This window comes from Cavia porcellus, unplaced genomic scaffold (genome assembly GCF_034190915.1).
Source record: "Cavia porcellus strain 051 isolate PalLab524CR breed Dunkin Hartley unplaced genomic scaffold, mCavPor4.1 scaffold_2, whole genome shotgun sequence".
In the NCBI taxonomy this organism is placed as follows: Eukaryota; Metazoa; Chordata; class Mammalia; order Rodentia; family Caviidae; genus Cavia; species Cavia porcellus.
Window position 1 is genome coordinate 107,723,603 of NW_026947485.1, and position 17,256 is coordinate 107,740,858.

Here is a 17,256-nt window from a genome sequence, read left to right on the forward strand (position 1 = left end):
CTATTGGCAGGAATGTAACGCAACATGGCAGCTATGGAAAACAATGCAGAGATTCCTCAAAAACTTTAAATGAAGGTCTGGGAATACAGTTCAATTGTAGAGCATCTGCTTAGCATATGTGAGGTTCTGGATTTAATCCCTAGCACAGGGATAAAAAATTAAAAAAGAACTACCATGATCTTTTAGGTAATTATTCAAAAGAATTACCATGATCTTCTAGTTAATTATTCAAAAGAATTAAAATTGGGATCTCAAACACACTCACGTTCACTGCAGCACCATTCACATTGGCCAATATGTAGCAACAGCCTAAATGTTCATGCACAGATGAATGGATACAGAAAATATATTCCATTATATGTATATATAATGTATTTTCTGTACACATTATATGTATATACATATAATGGAATACTATTTAGTATTAAAAAGCAGTAAATCCTGAAATATGTAACATGGACAGACCTTAAGGCACTTATGCTCATTATATTAAGAGAAATAACAGGCATAAAGATTCAGCTAAGCATTATAAGTTAGCTCTAAGATATGCTATAGAGCACTGTACACAGAGCTAACGTGTATTATACAGTTTAAAATGTTGTAAGAGGGTAGATCTCATGTTAAATGTTCCTACCACATTAAGAAAAAAAAATCATGGAAAACCAAACTCAGGAAGTTCATTCCCATCCCATGCAGTGGGATTTCAGAGGTGTCAAAGGGGAAATTCACAAAGAAGGAGCGCCCTGACCTAAATATAACCTCCTTTTCCTCTTTCTCAATCTCCTTTTCTTTTCCTAACGTAGAAAAGAGAAGCAGTTGGCAAGACATCAGGCTGAACAGACGTTGTCAAATGGAAAAGCCTGGCTAAGACTGAGAAAATTGGTTTGTAGCTTTCTGTAGCTTCAAGAGGAGGGACTCGCTAGTTATCACCAAGACCAAAAGAGTTACAGAAAAAGCAGCGCTGCTAACCAAGCTGTCATGAGAGCCCTAGCAGATATCCAGATCTTCAAGTGGTCTTCTCACTAACTTCTGTAATTATGTCTTCTCTCTGGGTGCTTCATAATTCCAATATAATCACCATCACTTCCAAAACTCAATCCAAACTGTGAAATTACTACAAGCTAAGAAGTAAATGACATGGAAATACAATCAACTGACTATACAACAACCAGGTATAGGGCTACCTCTTGCCTTATTTCTGAGCAAGGAGTTTTTTAGGGCTACCTGTGAGCTCTGCATAGAGTACACATCTATCTTGAGACTAGGGAACCAGGGGGTGAAGCACACTCAATGTTTCAACTCTTGTACACCCATTTTCCTGCTTCCCAGACCCTGCATGGCACCTCTCAGGAAGGAGCCTCATGCCTGCGGTGCAGAGGATATAAAGGGGTGTCTCCTTGTGCTTCTTCACAGGTACGTGGGCAGCAGCAAAGCTCAGCAGAGGACGAAGGTAATCGCTGGCATGTTCTGGAGTGTCTGCCATTGCAGAGATTCCTTAAGTAAAATAAAATATTTTCTTTTAAAAGCAGATCATATGACAATGTACCCTTCACCCTTAAAAATGAAGCTCTACACTATTCAAACAAAAAAATGCTTCTAAGCCCCACAATATTAGTATTTTGTGTGGGATTTTTTCAGAACTTCGCTCCAATTCAGAAAACTGATACTCCATAGGTTCTACTTAAGGTCCTACACATTAATTTACTTGAGAGGAGTGGGAGACAATGAATAGGATGCCATTCTGTTATGGTTTAGCTCTAAAATGTCCCCAGAAGTCTTAGTTTGGGCCTGATCACAACAGGTGAATGATCACTAGGGGCATGAACTGGAAGGGTATATATTTTCATTCCCAAATCCTCCCTCCTCCCTCTGCTTCTGGTCACCATGCTGTGAGCTGCTTTTCCCCACCATCCTTCTTTACCATGTTGTTAATGCCTTGGAGACAACTGGGCATAGACTGAACTCACTCAAATCGTGAGCAAGAATAAATCTCTCCATCTTGAAATTGCAGGGGTTAGGTATTTTGTTCCAGCAATGGGAAATCAAACATATCCTTCTACACCCTGGACTTCCACAAAGAAAAGGGTAGCTATCTTTCTCCCCCCTTTTTCCTATCCTCTCTCATTCTTTAGCAGACAAAAAGAGCAACAAAATACCGTGAGTTCTTATTAGTACCTGGTTTGATTTTTTTAACCACAGGTTGGCTGTTGCGGTCTCTCATCTGTTTGATGTCCAGCAAGTCATGAGGGTTCCCATTATGTCTTGGCCAGAAATACACAAAAATCCTGGAGCCACTGCTACCACAGTCTATCACAAGTCCATAATTTAGATTTGGGTCTTCAGTGTCAGTAGCTTCAAGCTCCCCTACCCGAGCCAAATACCTAAACCAAGCAAAAAAGAGAAATCAGGCAGGTGAATAAAAGGTATTATCATTTATTTCATTGGTTCATGAGTCTTTCCTGTGTATATGTGTCAAGCACATGTAGTCTTCATGAAGTCTTAATGAAGGAAAAACAAAACACATTGGCCATATTTAGCGCTGTACATGGAGCAACAGCTGGTTGGCCTGACTAAAGACCAATGCAAGCAGATAAAAAAAAAAAAAAAGACTTGCCTAAGTTTGGGGCAGTTTTGAAAATGGCTGGGCTAATCTTTTATCAAGTGTCGAAGAGTTTATGAGTTTGACTAAACTGCTGGGCTATGCTGTGATAAGCCACCAAGTTCTCTGTAGTTTGTCACACCAGACTACGATAATCATTTATTTTTTATTTATCTGTCCTCTCTATACATAATTATAAACAACACTATGTAATGACTGCCACGTTAAGTGAGTGTCTGAGTGGTATTTTTAATTTGTATTTGAGGGGCAAGGTTGTTCCATACTTTACTGTAGAATTGCATTAATAAGAATCTTGGGGCTGGGGATTTAGCTCAGCAGCATGAGCACCTGCCTTGCAAGCATGCGGGTCATGGGTTTGATCCCAGCATCCAAACCAAAACAAAACAAAACAAAAAAAACATGTAAGAATGTATTTCTTTTCTGTAATCTTTGAGAATATTTTGTATCGCCTGAAGATGAAATTCAGTGACAAAGCATTTGTCTAACATTTATGAGGTCCTGAGTTTGATCCTACCACTAAAGAAGGAAATAAAATATTTTGTAGATATAAAAATACTTATAAAATAGGTATAAAATGTAAAGAATAACAATAAAACACATAGCAATGTATCTATCACCCTTAAAAATAAAACACTACACTATTCAAAGAAAAAAATGCTTCTAAGCCCTAAGACATTAGTATTTTGTGTTGGATTTTTATTTCAGAACTTCACTCATATACATATGGTTGGACGATGAAACAAGTGAAGGTGCTACCATCAAATACATCAAGGACTGAGTCTCAGCAAGTTTCTTAACTTCTCTCAGTTTCTTTATCTGTAAAACAAGGAGAGTTAAAGACTGACTGCTAGGGTACAGGTCAGTGGCACAGTGTTTGGTGGCACATGCAAGGCCCAGGGTTCCATTTTCCATCCCTGGCACCAAAAACAAAAAAAAAAGAAAGAAAGAAAGAAAAGAAAAAAAGTTACTTAGCCTTAGAAAGAGAATGTAAGTCAGTGAGTTAAGTAGTTCTGTGCTACCATAACTACTACTAAGATAAACATTAGATGGGCAAACATGAGACTCTTAAGGAAAAGTCTAGAAAGAAAGAAGGCTAAAAGTTGGTGAATGCTCCTGAGCATCAAGATTTTTTTTTAACATCAAGATTTTAACATCAAAATTTGTCAGAACCAGAAAGAGGACAGAACTTCATCATATGACGATAATTTCATCATCTAAATTCCTTGAGATTTGAATAAGTATTACTATAGAATGGGATAATAATTGTCTGTATAAATTCTCTGAAAAGTATGTTGTGAGTTTTTTCAAGTATTATAGCTAAATTCTCAAATCCATCTGCTCATCCAACATTTTCATTAGAGTTAAGTCCTAGATCTCCGAGAAGCTCACCGTGAAGCTAATGTGATTTGCAAAACCTAAAAAAAAAAAAAAAAAAAAAAAAAAAACTGCATTGTTAAAATACAAAAGGAGCCCATGCAAGTAAAGAGCCTTGAAGTAAAGATACTTCATATTAGCTTCTTGTAAGTCCATATCCAATCAGAACACTAAATCACAGGTTACAGTCCTCAAACCAATCTAGCCTATTATGTTTATTCATGACTTCACATTGCTATGCAGACTGCTGAGTTTCTTGCTTTAGACAGAAAAGCAAGCTTCATGAAAAGAAGAGCATTAAGAAATAGTTCTGAAATGAAGAAGTAGAACTGAATGCCTATCCTACTCAACAATGCAAATGCATTTTTTAAAAACAAAAAAGGCCATACATTTATCCTTCAACATAATGCCATAAATTATTGCATAAGGTAGGGTATATAGAATTTTTGTTTTTCTGGATGTGAAATGGAAGGAAGTTAAGGGAAATCAAGTAGGTGGCAAAAATCTGTGAAATTAGAAAAGTTCACATTCCTGGAGATTTTGCTTCACCATGTACTCACGCACTGTAATCAAGTTACTGGGCTGACGTGGGTTCAGAATTCACCAATCAATTCGTAACAGCTCACTGCTATCATAAGAAAGCTGACAGAAGTGTGTTCAAGCTACAGAATTCTTACAAATACTGACAAATTTAAATAAACAAAAACAAGCAAGCTCAAAGAGGGCTTTTCAGGGCTGGGGATTTAGCTCAGCGGCCTGCCTTGCAAGCAGGCAGTCTTGAGTTCGATCCCTGGTACCGATAAAAAGTTTAAAAAAAAAAAAAAAGAGGGCTTTTCATTTCCTATCACAGCACTCTTAGATCTTTCCCTGTTTGCATCTCTGAAAAATCATCCCTTTCTACTCTTCTTTGACAAGATTCTAGCTCCCATCCCTTCCTGCTTATTGAATAATTATTTCCTAGTGCCATGGGTCTCAAACTTTGTGCTTCACAGCTTAACTCCTTTATAGTTTTAAAAATTACCGAATCCAAAGGGCGTTTGAGTACATGGGTTCTGCCTATCTATATTTAGCATATTACAAAATAAACAAGATTTTTAACTATTATTGATTTAGCTGAAACAATAAATTCTTTATCTATTAACATAATATATTTATATACAGCGCTGTATTTTTGCCGGGTGTGTGGTGTACACTAAGACAGGAAGATCAAAAGTTCAAGACTAGCCATGCAACTCAGTGAATTAGTGAGACACTGTCTCAAAATTTTAAAACACTAGGAACTTTTCAAGCCAGTGCTCATTTAACCTGGGGCTGTACACACCACTGAGCTACACATCTGGATCCTTTCCAAAATTTTATTTTGAGACAGGATTTCACTAAGCTGCCCTTGTTGACCTCAAACTTCCAATCCTCCTACCTCAACCTCTCAAGTAGCTAGATTATAGGTGAGGACACTGTGCCCATCTTGTACTTTCCTTTTTGGAGACAAGGTCTTGCTATGTAGTTCAGACTGGCTGCAAACTCACTACGTAGCCCGGCTGTCCTCTAACTTGTGCCAATCCTCCCGTTTCAGCCTCCCCGCGCTGGGATTACAGATATGTGCCACTGTGCCTGGCTATATTGTACTTCTGAATGGCCTTACCTAAACATAATTTTATAAAATCATAAGTTGGAAATACTGATTCACTGAATTATGTAAATCTCCCTAACACTGACACATTTCATTCTAAAAACAAAACCAGCAAACAAACAAAAAAAAGCCCACCTCATTATACCAGTGAAGTCTTCTAAGCACTGGAAAGTTATCAGATTCACAGCTGCAAGGACAAGCTTTCCGAAATTCTAATTTCCACGTGGAAGCTCGGATTTTATCCCTGGTAACAATCATTTTCTTTGCCATAACACATTTACTTTCATTTTCAAAACAATGTCCATCAGCTACCCATGTCTAAAAACTAGCTTTTCTGGCAGTCCTTTTTTCAAGTAAAAAATATTGCCCCACGATAAAAGCAGCTAGATTTAGCTCATAGCTCAACTGTGGAAGCACTTTTCCTCAACATAACTTTAGTATGTACCTGAGCACTTCAGGCATACTTTCCATCTCATCACAAAAGACATGAAGTAGAACCAGCTACTTTTTGTCCCCATTAAAACTATGTGACAATGAAGAATATAGTAATAACTCTTAATTTGGGGCTTCTCTCTCCATTTATTTAAGGCACCAGAAGTTTTATCCCACAGTGCTTTTGTACCATTAGAACAAATGTCAACTCAGCTGAACAAGGCAGATAACCTGCAACAGTTAAAGAGATGGAAGCAACCCAAATGCAACCTATGGATAAACTAATTTTCACAAATGTGAGCCAGATGGTGTTGGACTTCTATAATCCCAACTACTCAAAAAGCTTCAGCAAGAAGATTACAACATTGCAGCAAGTTTGAGCAACTTAGAAGGACACTCTTAAAATCTTAAAACGGCTGGGAACATAGCTCAGTGATAAAGTACTTCTCTGGTATGAGAGAGGCCTCTGGCTTCCAGCCCCTCTACTGAATGAACAAGTGAATGAATAAAGAAATAAATAAATGTATGCATATGTGTGATGAATTATTGGCTTTCAAAAAACAAGAAATCAGGCCAGGGATGGAGCTCAGAGTACAGCACCTGCCTGACAAGCATGAGATCCTGAGCTTGATTCTTGGTACCAAAAAAAAAGAAAGAAAAAAAAAAAGTAAAGAAATAAATTCTGTCACATGCTTCTACATGGACAAAACTTCAGAACACCATACAAAGTGCTCTCCATATGCCAAAGATTAAGCCAACATCATATTTCTCACCATGCATTAAACTGAAATCAAAATGGGTAAGAGATCTAAACATTAAGCGAGAAATAATCTGCTGGGAAATAGAACAGACAAAACTCTTGAAGATATAGATGTATGCAAAGACTTTATGAACAAAACTCTGATCACATAGGAAATCTTAAAAGGAATCAACAACTGGAATCACATCATTTTAAAGTTTTTGCGCAGAAACCATCAATAGAGTGAAGAGACAATCCAAAGAATGAGAAACAAAAATTCACCAGCTATTCCTCAGATAAAGGACTAATATCTAGAATATATAAAGAATTCAGAAGTCAGAACCCTCAAATTTAAAGATTCAATCCAAAATGGGCATCTGAAATAACTAAATATTTCTCAGATGAGGAAGTACAAATGGCAAAAGAAATACGAAAAAATGTTCATCACAGGTCATTCCAGAAATGCAAATTAAAACAACAGTGAGATTCTATCTCACTCCAGAAAGAATGGCTATTATCAAAAACAACCAATAGCAAATGCTGACAACACTGGGAAAAAAGAAATCCTTTTTCCATTGTTGATAGGAGTGTAAACTGTGCAACCACTATAAAAATCAGTATGAAGATTCTTCAAAAAACTAAAACTAGGTTCCACGGATCCAACTATTCCCCATCTAGGTATCTTTCCAAAAAAGATATCCCACAGATATCATCCCACAGAGATATATGCGTACCCATGTTTATAGCAGCACAATTTGTAATAGTTAAATCTTGGAAACAGCCTGTATCTCTATCAATGCATAAATGGATAAAGAAACTGTTTTTATATACAACAGAGTACTACTCTGCCATAAAGGACAAACTTGAGAAATTTTTAGGTAAGTGGATGTACCTTGAGATCATAATTTTTAATAAATAAACAAATTAGACATACATGTTTAAATACTGCACTCTTTCTCTTGTATGAGAAACCCAAAGAGCAAATAAGGACCAAAATGGAGGACACTGAGAAGTAGGAAGAAAATGTTTAAATAGTAAGGGGAATAAGAGAGGGAGGAGGGGGAAGGGAGGAAAGGAATAGGGATAAAAAACATTAAAAAGAAGGAAGGATAATACAAACAAAGTTTTGTAAATGGAGAAGGGAAGGAGTGAAAGGCCCAGAAGGGAATGGGGAAAAAGAAAGCTAAGATGTATCATATAACAGGTACAAATTCCCTAAGATGAATATAATCATTATTATGTCAAAAAATACTAACAAAATTAATTTTTAACAAAGAAACTAAAAAAAAAAAAAAGAGGCCATTATGCTAATGGATACAAGCCGGTCATTAGAAGATAAATACTGCATGATTCCACTTCGGTGAGGTATCCCGAAACAGTCAAGAGTCTCAGAAACCAAAGTAAAAGGGCAGGAAGGAGTGGCTGTCAGGAGAGGGAAACAGCTGTTCACTCACTCTGTGTACATTTGGACACCTGTTATACAACAATGTAAATATGCTTAACATTGCTGAACTGTACAGCTGGTTAACATGGTGAATGTTATCTTTTTTTTTAACCACGATTTAAAAAAAAAAAAGTAACATCTTAGTGTTGTTATGAAAATAGTTCTGGCCTCACCAACTTCTAAAAAGCAACTTTCTAACATTCACCTGTTTTTTTTTTTAAAAACTTATTTCTTTTCTTGTCTCCTTTGACATGGCTTCCAGAAGTTTCCCACAACTATGCTGACCCTGATGATATCCACAAAAATGGTGTAAGCTTCACTCAACCACGTCAACCCTGAGAATATCCACAATGGTTTGAAAAGGCTTCTGTTTTGTTCTAAAATGTGCAGTGTCATTATTCCCTTGGAGTAATTTGTTTATATTTCTATATAAGCCTCTAAAATTTCTGTTTGTTCTACTTCTCCATTTAGGGACCACTGGTGTCTTAAGAGCAGGTGCCTCATATCAATATTGTCAGAGTTTCTCACATTTCTCTACATGGTTTGGTCACAGAGCTCACAACGGAGCTGCTTGTTTATTAATAATGTCTCCATATCTTTGTACAGCTATACTCAAAATCAACTGGACTCTTAGTTTCAATAGCTTTCCAAAGTAGTATCCTGTTAGCCTTTCTGATTCTTGCCAAAATAAGCAAATTTGGGGGGAGGGTGGTACTGGGGATCGAACTCACGACCTTGTGCTTCCCAGACAAGCAAGCACTTGAGCCACTGAGCCAAACCCTCGACCCTTACATTTTTTATTAATTAATTTATTTATTTATTTTTGATTCTTTGAGACAGGGTCTCATTGTGTAGTTCAGGCTCGTCTTGAACTCATTGTGTAGCTCAGGCTGGCCTCAAACTCATGGTAATCCTCCTGTCTCAGCCATCCAACTGCTGGGATTAGAGGTGTGTGCCACCATGCCTGGCAACATGTCTGTTTTTATGCCAGTACCATGCTGTCTTTATTACTGTATCTTTGAAATATAAATTGAAATCTGAAATCGTGATATCTCCTGCTTTGCTCTTGTTGCTCAGGATTGGCTATTCTGAGTCCCTTTTCAGTTTCATACAAAGCTTAGAATTGTTTAGAATTGCAAGGTTGTGGGAGGAAGGAACCCTTCTACATTACAACCACTGTGGAAATCAGTATGCAGATTCCTCAAAAACTACTACAACCATATAGAAATCATATGGAGATTCCTAGAAAAACTAAAAATACAAATTGCATTTGACTAAGCCATACCTCAGAGTTGAAGTGATACATGCACACCTAGGGTTATAGCAACATAATTCACAATAGTTAAATCATGCAAGTGGCCCACGTGTCCATCAACAGACAAAAGAATAGATAAACTGTAGAGAACTACTCAGCCATTGAGGAGGATAAATTCCAGTCATTTGTAGGACAATGGATGAATCCTGAGACCCTGTTAAGTTAAATAAATTAGACATAGAAGGTTAAATATTACACTGCTTCTATGAGAAGCCCAAAATACAAATAAAGAGCAAAATCAAAGAGAGGCAGGAAGTAGGGAGGCAGATTCTGTGGAGACAGGAAGGGGAAATGAGGAAAGAGGGAAAAGGGAGGAAAGAGGGGAAAGGGAAGGGAAGGAGGAATAAAAATGGTCAAGATTCAATATGCACATGTACCGATTTCCCAAGATGAATATAATTATTATGTATCACAAACATATACTAATGAAAAAAGGGGAAAAAAGATTAGAATTTTTTAAACATTATTTCATACATATTTAAAACAACAGCTGGGCACAGTGGCACATATCTTGGTCTCAGCTGCTTGAGAGGCTGAGATGGGAAAACCACTTGCACCCAGTAGTTCTAGTGTGCTATACTAGTCAAGTGTCTGTAACAATTCTGGCATATATATGGTGACCACCCGAGATCAGGGTAACACCAGATTACCTAAGGAAGCGTGAACGGGGCGAGGCCAGAAACTGAGCAGGCCAAAAAAAATGCAACACCCAAGACAGAACACTATTTCTAATTAAAGCAATGCCTTATTTATCAAGACCACAGAAGAATGAATGCAATGTTCCTCTAGGCACATTTTCCTGGGTTAAAGGTTTCCAAATTTGCTCCTGTGAAGACACCTGAGTGTTCCTGGATACACAGCACACTCTGTAGAACACCACAAAATACTGATAAAATTTTCATCACATGACTTAGAAACAATTTAAGTAGGGGGGGAAAGACTATATTATATAAGCACGTAATATAACGGTAACTTAGAAGCACCAGTTTTGATATTTTTTATTACTTACTGGACTAAAGTGATAAATATTTCCATCAATTCCTAGCTATCTGCTTAATCACTTTCTCATCAGCTATTGCTTACCAGTGCTTAAGGAGTAGCAGCTGCCACAAAAAAATAAATAAATTACGCAAGCAAAATTTTAAATGGAGATAATGCAGCTTAGTATCTTTAGTGTACACTTTCAGAGCAGAGAAAGGAATTAAGTAATAGGAAAATCAAACACCATTCTAGGGCTCACATTTGATTAGTCAATGTACCAAGCAGTCCAGGTACCTTACTTTTAACTCAAACAACATATACATAAAGAAAATGAGAATTCAGAACAGTAAAGGGTATGCCAATGATTACTTGACTGCAAACGATTAGAACTAAAAATCAGTTTCTCCCTAGTACAACAATACTGCCTCCTCCAAGTAAATATAGAGGAACCTTACCTTAACGGGTTTCAACCCAAGCTGCATATTACAATCCCTTTGAAGTCCTATTATTTGCATAGTATTTGTTAAAGATCCTCAAGTGATTTAGATAATAACTAAAAATTAATTCTTTAAGTCAACATTAACAAATTATTAGTGTAATAAAAGTTTTAATAAAATGCACAGACCTGTTTACCAATACAGAAATTGTCTGCAGAAATTCCGCAGTACTAATTCTATTTTTAATACATTCCCTTTTCCTTGCCTCACTGTCAAGATGCCAGGTATTACTAATTATTGTCATCTGTGTACCTTCATCTAACTGATACCCTCTCATTCACCTTCCACCATTCTAATTCTAATCACCTGCTGTGTGTGAGATCGAGAACCACAATAATTAAAACTGTATGTAAAAGAGAAGCAAGAAAGTTTTACATGAGAGGCTTTTATCAGTAAAGGGCACGAACTTTTAGGACATGAAGTGAGTGATATCGAATTTAGTTATCACTCACAGGCCTCTTCCAATTACGTTCTGAGTCAGAACGTTGTTCCTGATTCTTGTTGTGCAGTTCCTGATTTTTTGTTCCTGATCCTATACAACTATACACAAGCTGTACTATAACCAGGAAATAATTATTCCTTCAAGTCTGCCTCCCTTCCTAGAGTATAAACTCTGAGTTCAGGAGCCACATTTTATTCACCTTTGTACCCTGTGCCCCAAATACAGTGCTGTGCATGCAGCAAGCTCTCAGCAAATGTTTGCCTCCTAAAGACTCCTGAAGGCTGCCAAAAGTTTAATAACCTTTATTAAACAAGGAGCTCTAGTTTACATGGCTACTCAACCTGAACGTTACAGGGAATTAGGACTTTAGTAATATCATTACAGTGGAACAATTGTGAGTTCTTAAGCTCTATGGCAACTTGTTCCAATAAATTTAACATAACAAGTATACACTGGATCTGGACTTCCGGGAGAACATGGCGGACAGATAGCAGCAGCTACGGAGGCTCTCTGAAAGACCCAGCTTAGAATCCAGGAATGGTGCGGAGTGAGGAATCCTAAGCAAGAGAGGAGATATGCCCTGCTGACCCAAGAACAAACTGGGCTGAGAGAAACCAGCTGGGAATGCAATCCTGGTGCTATAACAGGAACAGATAAAGCCTCAGCGTGGAAACCGGAGCCTGCGCCATTGGAAACCGCGATTTGGGTTTCCTGCCGCCGCAGCTGCGTCTGAATCGGCTCAGCAGGGAGACAGACGCGCGAAAGCTCTGAGAACGGGAATCGGTGAACCGAGTTGAGAGCAGGACAGGCGGGGAGCCGTGCATCGACCTGCGGTGAGTGAGAGAAACTGGGACTCTTCCACGATCTAGGAGGCTCCAACAGAGGACATTCTGGGACCAGGCAGACTTGCCGGAACAGGGCGCTGTAGTGACTTCAGTCACATATCCCCCTCTCAAGCGGGACTGGTGAGCAGTGCCTAGCCTACGTGACGCTGCTGGCTGAGACCCAGTAGGCTAGCACAGCCCAGGTCCCAGCACCTGAAGGTGACCTGGAGGGGCAGGCCCCGCATAGGCTGCCTGGTCCATAACTCCCTGGTGCGCTGCGGTGGGCGGGAACACCTAGCCGGCTCAATTCAATCAGACTGTGGCCAACAGGGAAGGAAGCTGGGCCTCCTATATACGCTTGGATATATAAGGAACAAAGAATATGGGAAGAGGGAGCAACAAGAAAGGCCCCTCGGCCCCCAATCCTGAGAAACAGGCAATAGCGGACACTGCACCAATAGACATAAAGCGCTATCTCCAGAGCGTCATAGACAAGTTCAGGAATGAAGTTATTAATGACCTGAAGCTAGAAATAAGCAGAATAGTTAGAGAAATGCTAAGTACCACCCAAGAAAAAACAGAGGGTGGAACGGAAGAACAGAAAAAGAGGGGAGAACTGTTTGATGGAGAAAAGAGAGAAAGCATAGAATATGTGAAGCAGGTTCAAAGAGATTACCAGGAAACTAAAAACTATCAAAAACTGGCATAACAGCTTGAAATAAACTAAGGATAGATTATCTGAACTGGAGGCTAGATTTGTAATATGGGAGAATGAAATGAAAAACTTCTTAAAAATAACAAAGAAACAAACAGCAATAATACAAAGACTAGAAGATGATAAGAGGATCTTAAGAATTAAGAACATAAAGAACTTAAGAACTTAAGAACTAAAGAATTAAGAACATTAAAGAAGAAGTAGGGACACAAACAAATGAACTACAAAAGCTACTCACAGAAATAATCCAGGAGAATTTTTCTAATTTAGCAAAAGGTAAAGATACTCAGATGTATGAAGCATTCAGGACCCCAGCTACCTACAACCCAAACAGAGCTATACCCAGACATATAATAATCAAAATACACTGGATCTGGTCATTTGGGGTACACTGCTATAAGAACTGCTGGGTCAGGGTTAGGGACGTAGCTCAGTAGTAGAATGCTTGCCTGACTACCATGCATGAAGTTTTAAGTTCAAGCCTCTGTAACACTACCCACCCCACAAAAAGAACCATCAGACCCCTCTGTCACACGTATTGCTCAAATACTTTTACTTTTCTCCCTTCACGCGTGAAGTTCCAAAATGGCAATGACCACACCAGATTCCAGAATGGCGACAGCATAGAGAAGCTATTCCTCACCATCAGGTTCAGACAGCTCAGTGTTCCAGGCACTTGACTCCTACAGCCAAGAAAAAGGAAAAGCCTGGCTACTGCTCCAGCTGGCAGCGGACCTTGGTAGCATCCACATGGCACTGGTTTTAAGTGCAAGGTAAAGGTACAAGTTCTGAGATTAAGGCAGTTTTTACTCCAACTTCAGAGGGCCTGAAAGGCCAGGAAGTGTGCTGCTGAGGGAATAGAGTACGTGAATCTGCAAGTGTGAAGTCAAAGGTGCAATGGAGACCCCCAAAAGTTTGGAAAAGCCAGGAAAGTGGATCATCCAAGGAAAGCTGCAAGAATTGAGCAGAATGGGCCTACGAGAGAAGCTGTGGCAGTTAAAATCCCTGAAAGTGCTGTGGGGTGAAGTCACTCAAGCCTTTTGGAGTTTGCAACCAGACTGCTTTAGATGCTGAGCGTGGAACTCCAGGAATTAATGTTCACTCTGCTGGATGTTGGACTTGCTTTGGTTCTAATGCTTTGTATTCCTGTTTGTAACTTTTGGAATGGTAATGTTTATCTTGTGCCTTTACATTTTGGAAATGTTTAACCTTGTTTCATTTGTACAGGGGGGTTACAGTTAAGAGTTTGCCTTAGATCCCAAGGAGACTTGATACTTGGGACTTTTCAGTGATGATGAACTATTAAGATTTTGGCAACTCTTGGAGATGGACTAAATATCTTTTGTATAAAGGATATGCATGAGTCTTTGGGGGTCAGGGGTGGAATGTCATGGTTTATGTCAGTGGCCTCCAAGCCTCAAGCAATTATGGACATAACCAAATCTAGCATTTGTGACTGGTTTGTTGTCTAGTGCTCGGACTGGTGGTGTGAGTCCTATACTCGCCTAGGAGTGGAGCCACCATACGGTGAAACAGGGGGAAAGTGTCTCTCTTGCTGGGTTGGCACTTGCCGTTTGCGGCCACCATGAACAACTGCCCATGTGCCATACCACCCTGCCTTGGAGCCAGCTGAGTATGGACTGAAACCTCTAAAACTGTAAGAAATAAACCTTGACTTCCTTCATGTTGGACATCATGTATTTTGTCTCAACAACAAGAAAAAAAAAAACCAAGACAGATTGTTTTGTTTGCTTGTTTCTTTTTTGGTATGGGGGATCAAACTCATAACTTTGTGCTTACCAGGCAGGTACTTATATCACTGAGCTAAATTCCCAGCCCCAAGACAGAGTCTTATATTATCCATGAAGATGTGGACTGCAATAAATTAAAGATCCATAATATAAACCCTAGAAAAGGCACTTAAAAAAGTACTTTATCTAACAAGCCAACAAGAAACAAAATGGAATTATAATAATGTATTCAAATATCAGGTATGGTGGCACACAACTGTAATCCTAGCACTTAGAAGATTGAGCCAGGAGGATCTTGATGAGTTTGAGGCCACCACAGGTTATGCAATGAGTTCAAAGGCTATCCTGAATTACAGTGAGACCACGTCTCAAAAACAGTACTCAAAATGGGTGTAAGATCTTCCTTTTGTAATAAATAGCATGCAACTTTACTAACAAAATACCCCCAAAAAGGTCAAAGGTAATAGTGTGTTGAATGGCTTATCAAAATGTTTATGACTTCAGTGGCAAATCTAATCGAACTGATCTAAAGCTGACTCACCTTTCGTACAACCTGTCACTTGGTAGTGAAGCATCCCAATGTTGAAAGTCCATTATTAACATAAATAAAAGGAGACAGGTTATGAAGAATACTCCCAAGAATGCTACTCGCTGACGGAGAAATGGGCTCACTGTGGGAACAGTGAAGTAGCAGGAGGCTGGGCAGAGGTAAGAAAAACTGATCCTGAAATGAGACACAAATTAGTTAAATGTAAGACTGAGTGCTTAAAACTCGTTTTTAAATTGGACTGAAACTATAAAGGCACAAATCCACTGCCAACAGAAATCTAAATATTATTTTAGTCTCAAATTTTAGAAAAGGCTATCAGTTCTTTTTTCAAACACTGCACTTCTGAGTAAAGTTCAAAGAATTTTATGCTAATGCAAAGATTTCTTGAGGCACCTGGATAAGGCCAGTTTCGGAGCAACCATAACATTCTTACCAGGCATGCTATTAAGTCAGTCAAGTTAGTCAACTCATTTTTAAATGTTTTAATTTGTTACATATGTGCATGATAAAAACAAAACCCAACTCAAAAGCATATACTGAGAAGTAAATCTTTTTCCCCCCGCTCCACAACTTCCTAAAGGCAATCACTGCTATCAGTTGCTAAGTACTTTCCCAGGGAGATTCTGTGAATATACAGACATAAGCATATAGCAATATACATGGTAACATATCTCTGTGTATCTCCATCGTTTGGTTTTACAGAAATATGTCATATCTATTGTTCTGCCTCTTTCCCCCGCTTATTCTATTTCTCACCTACCCCAAACTAGAACATGTAGATCCACACTAATGCTGTTTAAAAGCGTTACAGTAGTATCATATAAGAATAAATGTATTCGGATCTGAAGTCTACTTTCCATACTGATTTAAGAGGATCTCTTGGCCTATGTGCTTTCAAAGAAAAAAAGAAAATTCTTTGTTTAACTTTCTCAATGGGTGCCTTGCTTCACTCAGATGGAAATTTGAACAAACATTATAACCTAGCAATTCTCAGACTTTAAGCCCACTCTATCCATGGGGTTATGCGTTGGAAACTATTATTATGCCCGCCTTCAAAAGAACAACTTTCATCATCTCTGCATACACCTGACTAAAATGCAAAATTCAGGCCCACACTCGTAACCTCACAAAGCCCCTCATGCCTGCCTGCTATCTTCCAGTGAGGCCCCTGCAGTGAAGAAGGTACGCACTCTTACCTAGCCATGGGTTTCCTTAAGTGGACTCAACGTTTGTCACCTCCTTTTCTTTTTGCCCTGAGCAGCTGGCCTTCTTGTCCCAGGCATCTCCTAAATGTGCCACCTGGAAAGAGTTGGCTGTGTTTCAGAATTCCAACACCAATCACAAGACAGATTTACTACAGTCTGCCATATCTCTCACTGACGCTACGGCCTCCTCTGAGTCCATCCGCTCTGGTCTTCAGGCCCAGCGGACCTACCTAGCATCTTGAGAGCGGCACTTTCCTGAATACCAGCGGCGTCCTCGGGAGAACCCGCTGTCCCCAGGTGGTGCGGTCCCCACTTCCGCTCCCAGTCACTCCTGGCCCCGGGCTCTCGTGCGCGCCCACTCACGGGACTGAACAGCTGAGGGTCCCTCAGTCCCGCTTGCCTGAATCCAGAGCTGCCCGCGAGGCCTCCACCGCAGGCGGAAGAAGAGCCTGGCCAGCAGCGGCGCCACGTCCCCAAGGAAACGGCAGGGAGCCAATGACTGACGGGGACCTGGGAGGGGGCCCGCCCCCTCACGACGCGGCGGCTTCAGTGTGGCCAATCCCCGAGAGTGTTGACCTCTAATGCCCAGCCTAGCGCTTCCAATCGCGTCCAATCGGAAGGGCGTATGCCGAGACTACGCCTGGAGGGGTGGGAGACTGGGCACTTGGGTTTGGGTCTGGAGCTGTCTTGGTGATGCGAATTCTCTGCGGGCAGTTTTTCCCACGTGCACTCCCAGA

At 39.6% G+C, this 17,256-nt stretch overlaps 1 protein-coding gene across 2 annotated transcripts in view; it reads right to left on the reverse strand.

Annotated features, from left to right (window-relative positions):
• Positions 1 to 16,936, reverse strand: part of Entpd7 (ectonucleoside triphosphate diphosphohydrolase 7) — a 45,919-nt gene extending 28,983 nt beyond the window's left edge. The window contains exons 1-5 of one of the 2 annotated variants that reach the window (XM_063245057.1): positions 16,750 to 16,936; positions 16,511 to 16,613; positions 15,306 to 15,488; positions 2,176 to 2,381; positions 1,344 to 1,494 (exon numbers count right to left, since the gene is read on the reverse strand). In XM_063245057.1, the coding sequence (XP_063101127.1) occupies positions 1,344 to 1,494; positions 2,176 to 2,381; positions 15,306 to 15,488; positions 16,511 to 16,518 (548 nt within the window). In that variant the 5' untranslated portion in view covers positions 16,519 to 16,613; positions 16,750 to 16,936. Of the gene's footprint in view, positions 1 to 1,343; positions 1,495 to 2,175; positions 2,382 to 15,305; positions 15,489 to 16,510; positions 16,614 to 16,749 lie in introns of those variants that run through there. The other variant, XM_013143482.3, reaches the window with a different exon arrangement.
• Between the last annotated feature and the right edge of the window lie 320 nt (positions 16,937 to 17,256).